We start from the raw sequence: 16,127 nt of genomic DNA, 5'->3' as shown, positions 1-16,127 counted from the left end.
AAGAAATTTTTATGGTATGTTGCTCTTAAGGGCCCACATCAACCTAGCCCATAATCACTCATTTGTGATTTGCGCCCCTCCCATAAAAAATGAAAATGCAATATTATTCTGCTTTAATCGCCCCTATCTTCAGTTGAGATGTTCAGAACTGCACCATATTTCATGTGCATGATTAACTTGACATCCTCTGGGGGTATGCTAAGTTTCGTAGAATTTCATCCATGGGGGGGTATAAAATAAATTCATTTATGTGCACATTTAGTGACTGTACACTCATCGGCCTGTAGATGGTGGTGTTGAGCGAAGGGTTGCTGGTTTAGGGTGATACTGTCACACACACACATGCAGGAATACAAACAGACGCAAGCATGCACACACACTGACATCCACACGCACAGACACACACCCATACACACACATACAAATCCACATGCACAGACACACACACACATGTACGCACACACATGTACGCACACATACATACACGCACAGACACACACACACACAGACAGACATGCACATACTACTACTTTTTTTAGGTATATACATAAACACGCAATACAGCCAAATTGCTCCACGTCATTTATTTTTGTGGAAAGCCAGTGCAGGCCTGAGCGGCGGTCATATTTTGTACCGCCATGCGGTACATCTAGTTATATATACCCTACCTTTTAAAAGTTTGGGGTTGGTAAAAATGTATAAATGCTTTAGTCACTTATGCTCAAGGCTGCACTTATTTGGTAAAAACAGTAATATCATTACATTTTAAAATATATATTTCTATTTAGAAAATGTAATTTATTCCTAAGAGGACAAAGCTGAGTTTTCCATTACTCCAGTCTTCAGTCTAATGTGCTCAAGAAACATTTCGTATTATAATCAATGTTGAAAACAGTTGTGTTGCTTAATATTTTTGTGGAAACTGTGATAAAAAAAAATAGGATTCTTTGATGAATAAAAGTTCAAAAGAACATTGACATATTTGAAAAAAATTTAGTAGCAATTTACTTCATCCTTGCTTCATAAAAGTATTAATTTCTTTAAAAACAAAATCTTACTGACCCTACTATATTACAGAAATAATACCCTTAACTGTCACCCCCCTTTTTGAGCATAGACGTAAAAAAAGCACTTAAAGGGTTAGTTCACCCAAAAATGAACATTCTGTGACACATATTAACATATTTTTGATGAAATCACAAAAATAACGACTTCTCTTCTGTGTCAGTCTCTGATGCTGTTCACGTTGTAAACACAGTGCAGCACTTCCGGGTTCTACGTCAGAACGCCGGCTCAGTATTGGCTGGATCCTGCGTCAGCATCACACGCATGTGTTGAGGTGCTCACGTTAACAGCGTCAGAGTCTGACACGGAAGAGAAGAAATTGTTGAATAATTTTTTTTTTTTTTTTGCTGAAGTGAAAGTACTTCATAAAGTTTCAATTTACTGCAAAGCAAATATACTGTTCTAAACATTTTTTATGTTATACAAAATATATGTATATTTTTTAAAAATATTTCTTACTCTAAAAATGCTATAAAATCAAAGCCATATGTCTAACCAAGATGTGTTCCAAATTTGAAGTTGATATCACAAAAAGTGAAGTTCCCATGAGATGTTGTTTAGGTGCTATAACAAAAATAAAACAATTTATATGCATTCTCCTGCACAAATTAATACATTTCTGTCACTTATATGCCAAATATGGAACCTTGAGTCTCAAACCTTTCCAATGATATGTGTTTTGCCCAGATTAGAAAAGTTTTGATTACAAGATAGTGCAGTGAATTTTGTAATATGAAACATGACACGGCTAGCAGGACAGTTAAGGGGTTACGGTTTGAACCATTGCTCGCAGTAAATTCAAAACAACACCACTAACACATCTTTAAGCTTCGAAGAAAAATGCTAAGCTGCTAAAAAGTTTTTTGTTTTTTTTTTGTGGGGAGGTTGTGTTATCTAGTGTCACATAGTAAGACAGTATCACTTCATCTTTCTCATATGGACACAGCATTAAGAATGAAGCATAGCACTCCTGTTCATAACCATCATTTCAACAAACCAGTTAAGTTTTGAGGGGATTTTGAATGTTCTCTTTGACTAAAGTTCAGACAACCACCCATTTTTTGTCTGTGGTGCTTTTTTGTTGGTGGCAGCCACAAGACCTTCCTTCTTCCTCCATCAGTAGCATATGCGGCAAAACAAACACCTGATTAGACCTCTACACTCTAACTCTCTCCTTACCACCAATAAACACATTTGAGACACAGTTTGAGATTCAGCTGCAGTTTTGTTGTTGCGGTTACTCTTTGCCTACTTTTGTGTGTTGACTTCATGAGGTGTAATCATAATATTAAGTGGGATTTGCTTTATTGATGCTGCTTGCATTCCACGTACGTGAAATCAAAGTCGAAACAAAGTTCAATGCTTTCAAGTTCACTCACAGATGAAACAGTGAAGAGAGGAAGTTGTGTTGCCCGCTGCTGCGTCACTGCTGATAGCAACAGGAAGAAATAGTGCTGCATTTGTGTGTAACTGCTGTGCTTGATAGTTTCATACACCTCTCTTGCTCCTCTTCATTGGCTCCCAACGTTGGCTTCGGTTCAATGTCAAGACACTTCATTCAGGCTTCTTTGCATCTCATGTTTGAACCCTGCTTATAGTCTGTTGGGGTGTGGGGCATGTGGGGGTGACCAGATGGCCCTCAGTGTGTAGTTTAGAGGAGAAGCCATTGGGGACGTGTGTGTGGAAAGGAGTGGTAAGGTGCAGACAAGCTATGGGATGTTGCAGTGTGACCCAGAGGAATACGGGAACTGATGAAGTGGGCCCAGATGAGATCGAACTCCTGGAAATCAACAATGCAGGGTAAGAGATTGACTGCCGCATGGTTGTTTTTTTTGCTCATGCATTTCAGTTGGAACCCAGGCTCTTGCGTGGACAGAATATACTTAGCTGCAGAACTTCCTTCTTTCAGAGTGTTAGGTAATGTTTAATAACATTTTGAAAACCGCAAAGGGTTAGTTGTTCATAATCATGTGGATGTTAAAATGGATGTGGTGGTCCACTGCAGTTGTGAATGTTTGAATTTAAGAAACCATGTGACAGTTTCAGTTTTAGCCAGCAAGTAATTTATAGAGACCCCTTTTTCCGTGTCAAACCATTCTGCTTTGTTCTTTCTGTCTGAAATTTCTGATGAAACTGTGTGAAACATCTTGAGCTTATTGTGTAAGTTGTAGTCGTCTTATTCCTCTCACAATGACGGTGTTTACCGTGGATGGGCAGCAGACTTGCAGCTAGATCTCATTAGATCCTCTCATACACCAAATGAGGCAGAACTAATGTAACTAGTATAGCTAATTAAAGGAGCCAAGTGTGTTTGAGCAGTCTGGTGTCTTACTCCAGGCTGGAAGCCTCAATCCTCTCATTAGGAGACTGTAGGGATTAGAGTGGGAGTTAATCAGAGCTCATAAGCTTTATGTGGCCAAACTAGCAGAAAAACGGGGATCAGACAACGGCCAATCTGCAGAAATAAACACAGGTTGTTTATATGCAGATATGCAACTGCGTCAGGGGTGAAAACATGGTTTGTTTGGGGTAATTACAATGTTAAATCACTCATTTTGTGGGTAATGGTCTTGCAATATACCTGTTGAAGTGTCTATAGGTTCTGAGTGTTGCTTAAAGAGTCGGGCCTATTGAGGGTCAGATGGCGGATGTCTGCTCGTCATTCACCACCCACAGTAAGCTGCTTATGTCTGAGCACTTCCACAGCAAGCAGCATGCGTAAAAGCAGCGGGAACAGAGGGTCTGGGGATGAAATAAGTAATATTCAGGGAACAAACCTCATACAAAGCGTGTAAAAATTCGCACTTGCTGCGCACTTGTTTCTCTGGCACATATTATGTCAATAGTATGAATCAGAAGTGCCCACTCAGTCACAGAAAATAGGTTACTTCCACGTTGCTACATAAGGTGAAATTCTCTCCCACTAAATCTATCACACAGCGCACAACAATTTGCATTGTGTTTCTTAAACTCAAGAGATCCTCATCTCTTATGCTGCAAGATAAAGTGATTTGACACTGTTTAACCATCTGCGGTTTCAGGCTCTGGAGTCTCTCTGAAAGCAGACTCCAAATTTCCACAAGGAATGGCACAGATGAAGATCCTCATCGTTGTTCTTCTGTGAGGCACCTGAAAAAGGAGGTAAACCAGTAAACAGGAAGTTGCAATGGGTGTAGTTTCCAAAGAAGAAAAAAAAGATAACATGCAGAGAAAACAAAAGAGAAACAACAGTGGCTCTAAAAATGTGTTGGACACTTAAAAATCTATGAATATTTCTAAATTACACAAAAGAGCAAAGCAACTGGCATTTATTTTGAACAAAATGTGCATCATTGATGTGTAAATGCCACTTTTTTATATTTTATACATAATTCTATAACAATTGGACATTTTATGTTTTGCTTAGGTGCATTAAAGTATCTAAATACTTTTTGGAGCCACTGTATTCACATAGATCTAGATGAATGTAATGTCTGCACTGAATAAGAGTTTTCATCACAATTTCTGCATCTGTGTCTTGTGCAAGGAACCGGATCCTGGATCTGTGAGGAACAAAACTCAACACAACCATTCACAAGTATGTCTTCATCAGCTTCTAAATGAATAAATAAATAAAATAATCCTCTGTGCATTTGTCAACATTACATGCACTTTATATAGCATTATAGGGGGATTGTTTTGTATTTCTGTTTCTCAGCTTGTGCTTTGGGGCTGGACAAAAAAAGAGCTCCATCACAGGCTGTACACTCATCCAATCAGAGAATGGGAAGGACAGGCACCACACACTTATGGAGACATTATCCACTCATCTTCTGTGTATTTACACAGTGGATACACAAAGGTAACAATTCAACAAAATTGCTTCAGTTCATGTGCCAAACTGTCCCTAACTACACTAAACTATAATGAAGATGCCTTTTGATTTGCTTAGTGCCAATTCAGAATTATTTTGGGGGGGAAATCGATTTAAGAGGAGCTGAATTAATATTTTTGCATATGTCCAACTTCATGAGTAACTGTAATTTGTATGCATTATGATGTCTGTCCGCAGGCTATGAGCGAAAGATATCTGGTTTTATTTTCCTTCCATTTGTTAATCCTTGCTTTGGACAGCGCTAAACAGGAATTTATTTATGAGGTAAGACTCTTTCTATAAGGAATAAGGTATAAGGAAATATGTAACGACGTGAGCTTCACTTTAAAATGCCATCTGTGTTTCGTCACAGGGCATTCTTCCTCTCTCTGCCATTGAGGTGTGTCTGATCTCACAGCAGGACCCCAGTTCTCCACACATGTTTGAGATTAGCGGTGAGAGCCCCTCTTAAAAAAACACACACAAAAAAAACCACAACAACTTAAATATCTAAATTAACCCTGATTATGACAATTTTGAAGTCACAAAAATATTTGAACATGGTACACCTATATTTATGATATACTCTAGGGCCTATGGTGGACTCAAAGATCTTCATTTGTACTAGTGCTGCTGAAAAAAATGCCTGGATGGAGAACATTGAGGAAAGGAGATACAAATCCATAAGGCAACAGCTGAGCCCGTCCCATAGTGCTCTCTCATACCTGGTACATCATATTCAGCCTTGTACTGCATACCTGGAATATACAGGACTCATAAAACATGGTCAAATATATTTGTTCCTGAATGAACATTGGTTATGTTTGCTCAAAGAACCAGATAAGTAAAACAGAATTATGATCTTTCACATCATTGCTCAGACTATTCTCAGACTATAGGAATTTCCACTATTCCAGGTGCCATGTGATGAAAACTGGAAGAAGGAGGAGCTTAAAAGGTACTTACTGCGGTCTCCGATCTTGCAATGGGAGGGGACACCCATTCAGCACATGGGCTATCCGAAATACCTTTCATTGGTGCACATCAGCAACATATACACACAGGTCAGGCTATAGACTATAAATAGAGAGTGGTGTCCATGTAATTCAGGATGGTACTAAACAGGCCTCTTTCAAACAACTGGACCGGCTTTTGCAGGGACCTCAGGAGCGTTTGCTTGTGCTCTTCCCGTTTGACCTCCTCATTCTATCTCTCGACTGTCATCATGTTCGTGTGAAATATGAGGTAAGCTAATTTTGCTGACTTAACAACAAGCCATTCAAAACACTGCATATTAGCAATATGTCTGCAACTATGAGCCATAGAAATGTATTTGGCAGCCTCAATTAGTACACTCTTTAAAATAAAGGTTCCAAAAAGTTTTTTTTCACAGTCAAGCCATAGAAGAAGCATTTTTACTTCCCCAAAGAACCTTTCAGTGAACAGTTCTTAAAATAACCATTTTAAAAGAACAAACTTTTTCCATTATTAAGAATCTTTTGTGGAATGGATGTTTCCATGCTGTTAAAGGTTCTTCATGGAACCACTGATGCCAATAAAGAACCTTTATTTTTTGGAGTGTAAGTAAGTGGTGAACCCTATTTATTTGAAAAGTTAACTCAGTTGATAAGTGGTGCCAAAGTGCTGTTTATAAATAGGCTTCTGTTTCTTTAAAAAAGTTTAAAAAAAAAGTAAACGAAGGACCTTCTGGCCACCATTATTGTAATATAAAAATCATTTTAGTGATTCTACTTTTTGATACAATAAACAAACATTTAATTTAGATTCAAATATCGTTAGCCTCATAGCATAATTGCCTAAGTCATATTTCAATGTTTTTGGAAAACAAGACAAGTTTTGCAGCAGTGGTAGGACAGTAAAAAATGACTTAGGCAATTATGCTATGAGGCTAACGATATAGGACTATTGTATACATCACAGCACTGAGTTGTATTGTTTTATACTGAAGGGTCGTCTGCCTCTAAAGAGCATCAAAGCCATGGAAAGATCGGCACGACCTGGCAGACTGGAGTTTGAACTCACAGGTATGTATCTTTCTGAACAAATACATTACTCTCATATTCCAACACAACACTTGGACATAACCTCTAAATTGTAAGTAATATAAATCATTTAAGTTTAATATACAATATGGGTACGGGAGAGCAATTTAAATGTGCAGCTTTGGCTCTGTTTTGGACTGCACATGTTGTCAGAGTGATATATATATATATATATGTGTATATGTGTATATATGTATATGTGTATATATATATATATATATTCTTACATCACACCCTGCGTTTGTGTCTGTGGTAATGGTCTGTACTCTTTTTAAGCACGCATCAGTGCGGTTAATCTGACATGTCAGTCATTTCACTATGACTTGTCATGAGAACCCAGGAAATACTATTGCATGATATCAAACCATTGGGGTTACTTCTTAGTTGTGCAGTTTGCTAGAGGTTTATTAGGATATACTATATATTATCATGTATTGGTCTTTCATAAACATTAAGAAAGCCAAAGTTGGATACATTGCATGATTTGTTGTTCTAAGAAGTCAGAAATCAAGTGATGTGTCGCAGTCATACAGAGATGCTTGTGACTCACCTTCAGAAAATAGCCATGCGATGATAAACACACTCAGACTGGCTCCTCAATGTTCCTCTTATCGCCTGAATTATTTAAAAAATGTCATTACACCAAGTTATAGAACTGACATGTAAATAACTTGACAAAATTATCAGAAGCCTTTAAAAAAAAAAAGGAGCTGTGAATAATGTTGGCCACTTCATAGTTCTTCTTCTATGCACTTTTCTGCAGATTTCAAGCCACATACAGTACCAACTTCACACAAGTGTGTTTTCTAAACTGTTGTCGGCCTATAATCTTTATGCTGATCTGGAGTGATGTATTTTCCAGGTGAACTGATGGAGCCTCTGCTCGTCTCCTGTATTTACCCTGAGGACTATCAAAGCTGGATCTTCCAGTTACAACAGGCAAGACTACAGTCTTTGGATTTTAAACTGTTTGCATTAAAGACAAGATAATGATGAGCATAGTAAAACTAATTACTTTAGAGTTTACCACACTTTATGAGATGTAAATGCAGCCTAAGCATTGATAGAATAAATTTTTCCATCTCCTACAGCCTGATAAAGTGGCAGATTCATTGTCACATCACACCCCTCCACCTCTGATACCGAAGAAGCGCAGAAGCTGAGGATGATGACGGATGGGGATTAAAATGTTGTAAACATCATAAATACTCCCTTTATTCATTGTGCCCAATGAAAGCTGCTGATGACAAATGAACATTTTACTGTTGCATTTTAATTATAAGTAACAAATCTCTTCACTGCTTGTGACTGTGAGGAAAATCTTCAATAGCTAGGAAACTCAACAGGTTTAGGTTTAGAAATTCTGCTCCATTTCAGTAGCCTAAATATCTGTTTCTGAGGTAGTGAAAAGAAAACCGGCCTTACAGCTTACACATGCACTAAGTACAATGTATAAAATTAATATAAATGGTTATGTGAGATTTAATAAACTGTTTTAATTATAAATTAATTCCAGGATCTTGTATTTGTGAGCTAAATAATCTTTACATAAACTGTCAGAATACACATCCTCTACAAAATAGCAATTTAAACAAACATTCGACAGCAACATCTTTAAAACTATCCACAATGTGGAAATGTTTCTACTTTTTTTCCCTAACGATAAACAGCATTCAAGTGATTCACATTATATAATTTGTAATCCTAATTTTCAGACAATGGGGCAGAACAGACAAGCTCAGAAGGAGTCAGAGAGTAACGTCTCTGTTACGTATGTAACCCTCGTTCCCTGAGTAGGGAACGGAGACATTATGTCGGATGACGACGAATGGGGTTTCGCTTAGAAAGCCTATCACCTTCGAGTATAGAAAACGAGCCAATGGCAATGAAATGCCATGGGTCTGCGGAATTTGCATAGCAAAACTCTGCCCCACCTCGTGGGTATATAAGGAAGTACGCCGGCAACATGCAGATATGTTTCTTCGCTGAGGAGCCAAGACTGAACTCAGGCGTTCCCAGCGGTATAGCGGAAGTGGCAGGGAGACGTAACGTCTCCGTTCCCTACTCAGGGAACGAAGGTTACATACGTAACCGAGACGTTCCCTTTCGTGGTCACTCCGAGTTACGTCGGATGACGACGAATGGGGTCCCCAGTCTAATCACGCCACCTCGGCTGTCTTCCAGTGCCCTGCATAAGTCTGAGCTCCCTGTGGTGAGACTAGCACGGACGAAGGAGTCCTACTTAACGCAGGAATACCAAGGTACACTGGGAAGCATATCTCAGTGGAAATATGCAATTATGCCCAGCCCGAAGGCGGGGGACTTGGAATACACATATGACCGCGAGGGCTGCATATGGAGTATCACTGGGGTGTCCAGCAGGTGGAATATTTCAACCCCAGGGGTGGCAAGGTGGCTTGCCGAGGGAAAGACGCATGCTCAGAGAGGCTTACAGTGGAAATACACATGTCGCCCAGAGGGGGAACCATGCACATGGAGGCACTTAGATAAGCGCGAAAGCTGCCGGTGGCATAACTCTGGCGTTGACGTTAACAGTGCTGGAGGAACTCAGGGCTTATGAGGCTCACCTGAGGAAATATCACACGTATCCCGTCCGAGGAGAGGAATGGCGAGCAAGCGAAGACACCTGAGCAGAATCTCGTACCGGCTAGTTGAAGCGAGTACATGAGAAGAAACTGGCTCCACTCGGAGATTATAGAATCTCGCGAATGTGTTAGGTGTCGCCCAGCCTGCAGCTCTACAAATGTCTGTTAATGAGGCGCCATGCGCTAGAGCCCAAGAGGATGCCACACTCCGAGTGGAGTGGGCCGTCACACCAAGGGGGCATGGTCGACCTTGCTGCTGGTATGCCAAAGCAATGGCGTCCACTATCCAGTGAGACAACCTTTGCTTGGAGAGAGCCTTTCCCTTCAGCTTCCCACCATAACAGACAAAGAGCTGGTCTGAGGTCCTGAAACACCGCGTTCTGTCTACGTAAGCACGGAGGGCGCGTACTGGACAGAGCAGTGCCAAGGCTGGGTCTGCTTCCTCCAAGGGCAGCGCTTGCAGGTTCACCACCTGGTCTCGAAAGGGTGTGGTGGGAACCTTGGGCACATATCCAGGCCGGGGTCTCAGGATCACGTGAGAGTTAGCCGGCCCGAATTCCAGGCACGCTTCATCAACCGAAAATGCCTGCAGGTCCCCTACCCTCTTGATGGAGGCCAAAGCAACCAGGAGCGCTGTCTTAATTGACAGGAACTTAAGCTCCACTGATTGCAGAGGCTCCAAGGCAGTTAAAACCACTGAGAGGTCCCAAGAGGGTACGAGGGGAGGACAAGGAGGATTCGATCTCAGATGCTTCTGACTCCATATGAGGAGGTGGCGAGCGAGTTGCGACATACGGCGGGAGCGTAGACCACCTTGATGGTTGATGTACGCTACTGTCACGGTATTGTCTGATCGGACTAGTACATGCTGACCCCTGAGCAACGCACGGAAGTGGTGCAGGGCGAGACGTACAGCCAGCAACTCGAGGCAATTGACATGCCAAAGGCGCTGGGGTCCTGTCCAGGAGCCCGCAGCAGCATGTCCATTGCACATGGCACCCCAGCCCGTGGTGGAGGCATCTGTTGATACAACAACATGCCGGGAAACTCGTTCTAGTCAGCAGTGCAAGTCAGCAGTGACTGCGCGCGCTCGCTCGTAAGCTGCGTGCACATGGCGACCGAGTCGATCTCCATACCGAGAAAAGAGATCCTCTGCACGGGGCAGAGTTTGCTCTTCTCCAAGTTGACCCAAAGGCCCAGACGAGCTAGGTGCCGGAGCACTAGGTCCCTGTGTTCGCAAACCTGGTCTCGAGAGTGAGCTAGGATTAGCCAGTCGTCGAGATAGTTCAGGATGCGAACCCCGTGTTCCCGGAGGGGAACAAGGGCTGCCTCGACGACTTTCATGAAGACACGAGGAGACAGGGCTAGCCCGAATGAGAGAACCGCGTACTGGTATGCCCGCCCCTCGAAAGTGTCGAGGTAAAATGGAGACATGGAAGTAGGCGTCCTTCAGGTCGATCGCTGCAAACCAATCCTGCGGCCGCATGCACTGGAGGATGTGTTTGGCCGTGAGCATCTTGAACGGCAGCCTGTGAAGGGAGCGGTTCAAGACGCGCAGGTCGAGGATTGACCGTAACCCACCGGATTTCTTCGGTACAATGAAGTAAGGGCTGTAGAAGCCGGACTTCATTTCGGCTGGAGGGACAGTCTCGATCGCACCCTTCGCCAGTAGGGTGGCGACCTCCGCTCTCATGACAGGGGCATTGCCACCGACCATAGTGAAGCGGACTCCCCTGAAGCTGGGAGGAGAGCGCGCGAACTGAATCGCGTAGCCGAGCCTGATGGTTCTCGCGACCCAGCGGGACAGTCTGGGGAGCTCTAGCCAGGCTCCCAGAAACTGCGCCAGCGGGGTCATTTGTCATTTGTGCAGCAAGGCGGAATGACCGGCCCAGGCGAGGGTGGCATAGCGGGGGCGTGCTCTGGCAAGGGTCTGGCGACAGAGGGGGATGAGAGGAGCGTGGCCCGTGGGCGGCGCGTGCTGTCATCCGAGAACTCTGTGACAGAGGGGGACGATAGTGGCGGGACCCGTGGGCGGCGCGCACTATGATCCGAGAACTCTGTGTGCTCAGGGTTCGGGGAACCAGTTCTTTCTTTAACCACATTAGGGTACTGCTCGTCGTTGGACGAGCAGCGGGGAGTGGAGAACAAAAGATTCTCCCCCAGCCCTCCACCAGGGGAAGGAGTGGCCCTGCTACCATCTCCTGTGAAGAACTGATTGTCAACCCTGAGAGGGCTGTGGCGCCGTCCTGCGGCTTCCTCCACGATGCGGCCCGGGTGGAGGCTGCTGCTGGGGCCGTGCAGGAGGGGCGGGAGCCACAGGAGGGCACCCTCGGTGGTGAGCAGGCTGAGAATTCTGTGCCGACGGCTGGGTGGAGGCAGCAGCGGGCCATCGGGGTAGAATATGCTTGATCGCCTCAGTCTGCTTCTGAGCAGCCGCCACCGAAGAGGCCGGCCTGGGATATGGGGGTGTCGAGCAGACGAGTCCGCTCGGCCTCCCGCATATCAGCCAGGTTCAGCCAGAGATGTCCCTCGTGCATGTCCCTGAGCATCTGGGCCTGGTAGACCTGCAAGATGGCCATGGCATGCAAAGAGGCGGCTGCCTGTCCCGCCGCTCTGTAAGACTTCGCCACCAAGGTAGACGAAAATCTATAGGCTTTGGATGGGTGCTTAGGGTCACCACGAGAGGAAGCGCTTGCCGGACACAGCTGCATCGCGACAGAACGTTCCACCGGGGGAACCCCAGTGTACCCACAAGCAGCGGCCTTATCGAGAGGAGGAAAGGCGGAGGAGGTCGACGAACGATCACGGGAAGACAATGGTGTCTTCCAGGACCGCGTGACCTCCTCATGCACATCCGGGAAGAAAGGTATTGGGGTTGGACGCCGACGGGTGGCGGGGACCACTCGAGCCCAATGGCCGCCCGAAGGTGGCAGCACAGCCGAATCTTCACTTCCCGATGACTCCTGCCCACCTTGTGATGCAGCAATCGACATTGCATCCTCCTCTGGAGCGCCAAACGAGATTCGCGGGGCCTCCGTAGAGGGACCAGCGGTCTCAGTTTGAACACTCGCGGGTACCGGCGCTGGAGAGGGGGGTGTGGACCGTGGACGAGTCGGCGGTTTGTTCCACACCGTCACCCTCAGGTCACCCCGGCCACCAGCCGAAGTACAGCCTCTCGGGGAGACCGTAGATCGGGGTGTGGATGGGGGGACTCTCACTCGAATGAGCTCATTGAGTCTCGACCGTAGCGCGGAGATGGTCATGTTCCCACAGTGAGAACATGAGTCATCCACAAGCGCTGCTTTAGCGTGATCAATGCCCAAACACACAAAGCAGCGATTGTGCCCATCAAAGGAGGAAACATTGCAACCACAACCAGAAGTGCACGGGCGAGGTATCTTTAAAAAGACGTGCCGCGTACAAGCTCTTTTGTGAGAAGAAAAACTCCACGGATGCTGAAGCGACCAGGGAGAAACACACTATCTGTCAGATCACTGAGCAGATCAGCAGGGTAATGTGCACTCGCTGGAGATCGCCGTCACACCAACACCGGAGAGTTTGCTCGTCTCGAAGATGAAGAGATAAAGAGTAACTCAGGAATCAGGCTTCTATGGAGTGAAGTAGCAGCTCTCGGCTCCGAAGCGAAAACATATCTGCATGTTGCCGGCATACTTCCTTATATACCCACGAGGTGGGGCGGAGTTACGCTATGCAAATTCCGCAGACCCATGGCATTTCATTGCCATTGGCTCGTTTTCTATACTCGAAGGTGATAGGCTTTCTAAGCGAAACCCCATTCGTCGTCATCCGACATAACTCGGAGTGACCATGAAAGGGAACTAATATTTTCATTCACTAGTTTATGCTGCTCTCTGTCACCCCTAATCTTTCTTCATGTTATCTCTTGCTGTGGGAAGGTAGAAGGCAGTAGTTGAACATAATAAGTTAACAGGCAGAATGTTAAAGGGTTAGTTCACCCAAAAATGAAAATTCTGTTAGTAATCACTCGCCCTCATGTTGTTCCAACCCCGTAAGACTTTCGTTCATCTTCGGAACAAAAATGTAGATATTTTTGATGAAATCTGAGAGCTGGATCACTCCTCCATAGACTTCTAAGGGATCGAAACTTGCCGGCCCAGAAAAGTTAGTAAAGACATTGTTAAAATAGTCCAAGTGACTACATGGCTCAACCACAAGTTTATCAAGCAACAACTCGACGAGAATACTTTTTGTGAGCAAAAAACAACAAAAATAACGACTTTAAGGACAAAAAGTATTCTCGTCGCTTGATAAACTTGTGGTTGAGCCCACTGTAGTCCCTTGAACTATTTTAAAGATGTCTTTACTAACTTTTCTGGGCCGGCAAGTTTCGATCCCATAAAAGCCTAGATGGAGAAGTGAGCCAGCTTTCAGATTTCATCAAAAATATCTTAATTTGTGCTCCGAAGATGAATGAAAGCCTTACGGGGTTGAAACAACATGAGGGTGAGTGACCACTGACAGAATTTTCAATTTTGGGTGAACTATCCCTTTAAGTTTTACCTTCCCGCGTCTCGCCAGAAAATAGCGTCCACAGCGAAATCATACTAATAAATTGTTTGATTGCGGTTTATACAAGGTAGTTGACCGATTTCAAGACAGATTGTTTCATTACTACTTTACTTACCAGGTAAGCAATGTGAACTATATTAGTAGACTAAAGTAGGGAATAGTGAATGAGGGATTTGACACCTGTTAACAGATACCAAAAGGCTGTCTAGAGTCTCGTTTTGTTAACAATTACAACAGTTTAACTGTTAACAAGACAAAACGAGACTCTAGACAGCCTTTTTGGTAACTGTTTAAATGTTCACAGAACATGCAGTTTACGTAAACAATCTCTTGAAAACAAAAGATTAGGAATGATGTCGGAAGACCCAGGGCTAAGTTTTGTGGATTTAGAAAACCAATTAATGAAATAAGAAGGATCAGGGAAATATGTTGGCCTATCAGACACTGAAATAGCAAATTCTTTGTTTACCATATGCATATTAAACCACTAGGATGTCTCCATCTTCATCAAAGTAAATGGTTATATACTATGACCATCATATTATGATGAAAGAGCTGAAAAATAGTCAAACTAACGTGGGTTCTCAATCCAGTCATTGTATTATTGGTCAAGCCCAGTGAGTGTTGTTGCAGATTACTGTCAGCAGAGGGCAGTATGTTAAATGTCTACAAACAGTCAAGACGGGAGAGGAAAATCTACAAAATATCATTATCAATTATAAACAATAAAATTACATCATATCACATGACACATCCCAGGGTACAACAGGGATGTAAATCAGTGTCTGTACTGCTTTAGGATTCTATATTTTTCAGGCAACTTTTTTTTCTTTTTGAATATACAAAATTGAATATACCTGCATGTAGCAATTATACATTGCCACAATAAATCTTTAAGTCTACAAGCATGCACAGCACCTATAGCGAGACACTAAGTCAAGAACAGCAGAGGTAGGCTACAACTTCAGGATCGCCCCAGGCCAGACTTTAACTTTCATCCTTTTGATTTCCAGCCACAATTTGTACCCACTCTAGACATAGCTTTGGTGTGTTTCCAAACAGGCATACTGACATACTCAAAAGACATACTCAAAAGTCATACTTCAAAAAGACACATTCAAATTAAAATCAGTGCACATGCAATATGCCTGCCTTTGGAAATATGTTTATCATGCAAGGGATCTAAAGACTGCAGAGCTGGTCAGCTCTAATCATGTATCCCCAGGGCATGGTATAGCAATGCAAATTATTAAATTTCATTTCGATACGCTGATACTTTGGGGGTAGATTTAGCCCTATTTCCTGTTTGCTACTGGCACTGACTTGTGGTTTTATTTTTAAAAATGCAGCTTAATACTCAGAAATCCATTCAATATAACCTTTGTGTGGTTTGGTTTGAAGATTATCTAGAAACATATAGGGATTTAAGACTTTAGAGACACCAGAGACTTTGTTGAAGATTGGATATTGGATATCGAATTGATAAGAGTAGCAGTGAAAAAAAATATTGAAGATGGCAGGAAATCTAAAGGGAAGAGATTCAAATCAGTGAGCATGAGGCAGGAAATCATAATGGACAACTTTTTTATGTATATATGTATATATATATATATATATATATATATATATATATATATATATATATATATATATATAATACGAAATTGACATATTTTCTTCTGGCTGGTAGAAGAAAAGATCGATCACTGCCAATTTCATAAAAATACAATAGGTGCCACACACTGTATGTGAACATTACTAATACAGTTATTCCATAAACAATGACAAATAACATTAACAATATGTTACCATAATACTTGTGAAATTGAACAAAGAATGTATAACCTATAAGCAGTCTTGACTCCATCATTGTGTTCATTTGCTAGTCAATTGCTAAAGAGGCTATACAGATACTGTAGCTAATTATTGTGCAAACCCATAGCAGAAGTAACTTTAATCTGCATGGATGCATTTTGTGCAGCACATTAT

At 42.9% G+C, this 16,127-nt stretch overlaps 1 protein-coding gene across 1 annotated transcript; it reads left to right on the top strand.

Moving 5' to 3' along the window:
• The first annotated feature begins 2,459 nt into the window (after positions 1 to 2,459).
• Positions 2,460 to 8,487, top strand: LOC311302008 (putative pleckstrin homology domain-containing family N member 1). The gene is made up of 12 exons (XM_084427504.1): positions 2,460 to 2,865; positions 4,107 to 4,206; positions 4,592 to 4,642; positions 4,763 to 4,906; positions 5,117 to 5,203; positions 5,292 to 5,373; positions 5,510 to 5,646; positions 5,836 to 5,982; positions 6,077 to 6,163; positions 6,888 to 6,963; positions 7,844 to 7,920; positions 8,073 to 8,487. The coding sequence occupies exons 1-12, from the start codon at positions 2,777 to 2,779 to the stop codon at positions 8,142 to 8,144; spliced, it is 1,149 nt and encodes a 382-aa protein (XP_084283630.1). The 5' UTR covers positions 2,460 to 2,776; the 3' UTR covers positions 8,145 to 8,487.
• The last annotated feature ends 7,640 nt before the right edge of the window (positions 8,488 to 16,127 follow it).

Source organism: Rutilus rutilus (assembly GCF_951802725.1).
Source record: "Rutilus rutilus genome assembly, chromosome: 13".
Classification (NCBI taxonomy): domain Eukaryota; kingdom Metazoa; phylum Chordata; class Actinopteri; order Cypriniformes; family Leuciscidae; genus Rutilus; species Rutilus rutilus.
This window is presented reverse-complemented; position numbering and strand designations above follow the sequence as displayed.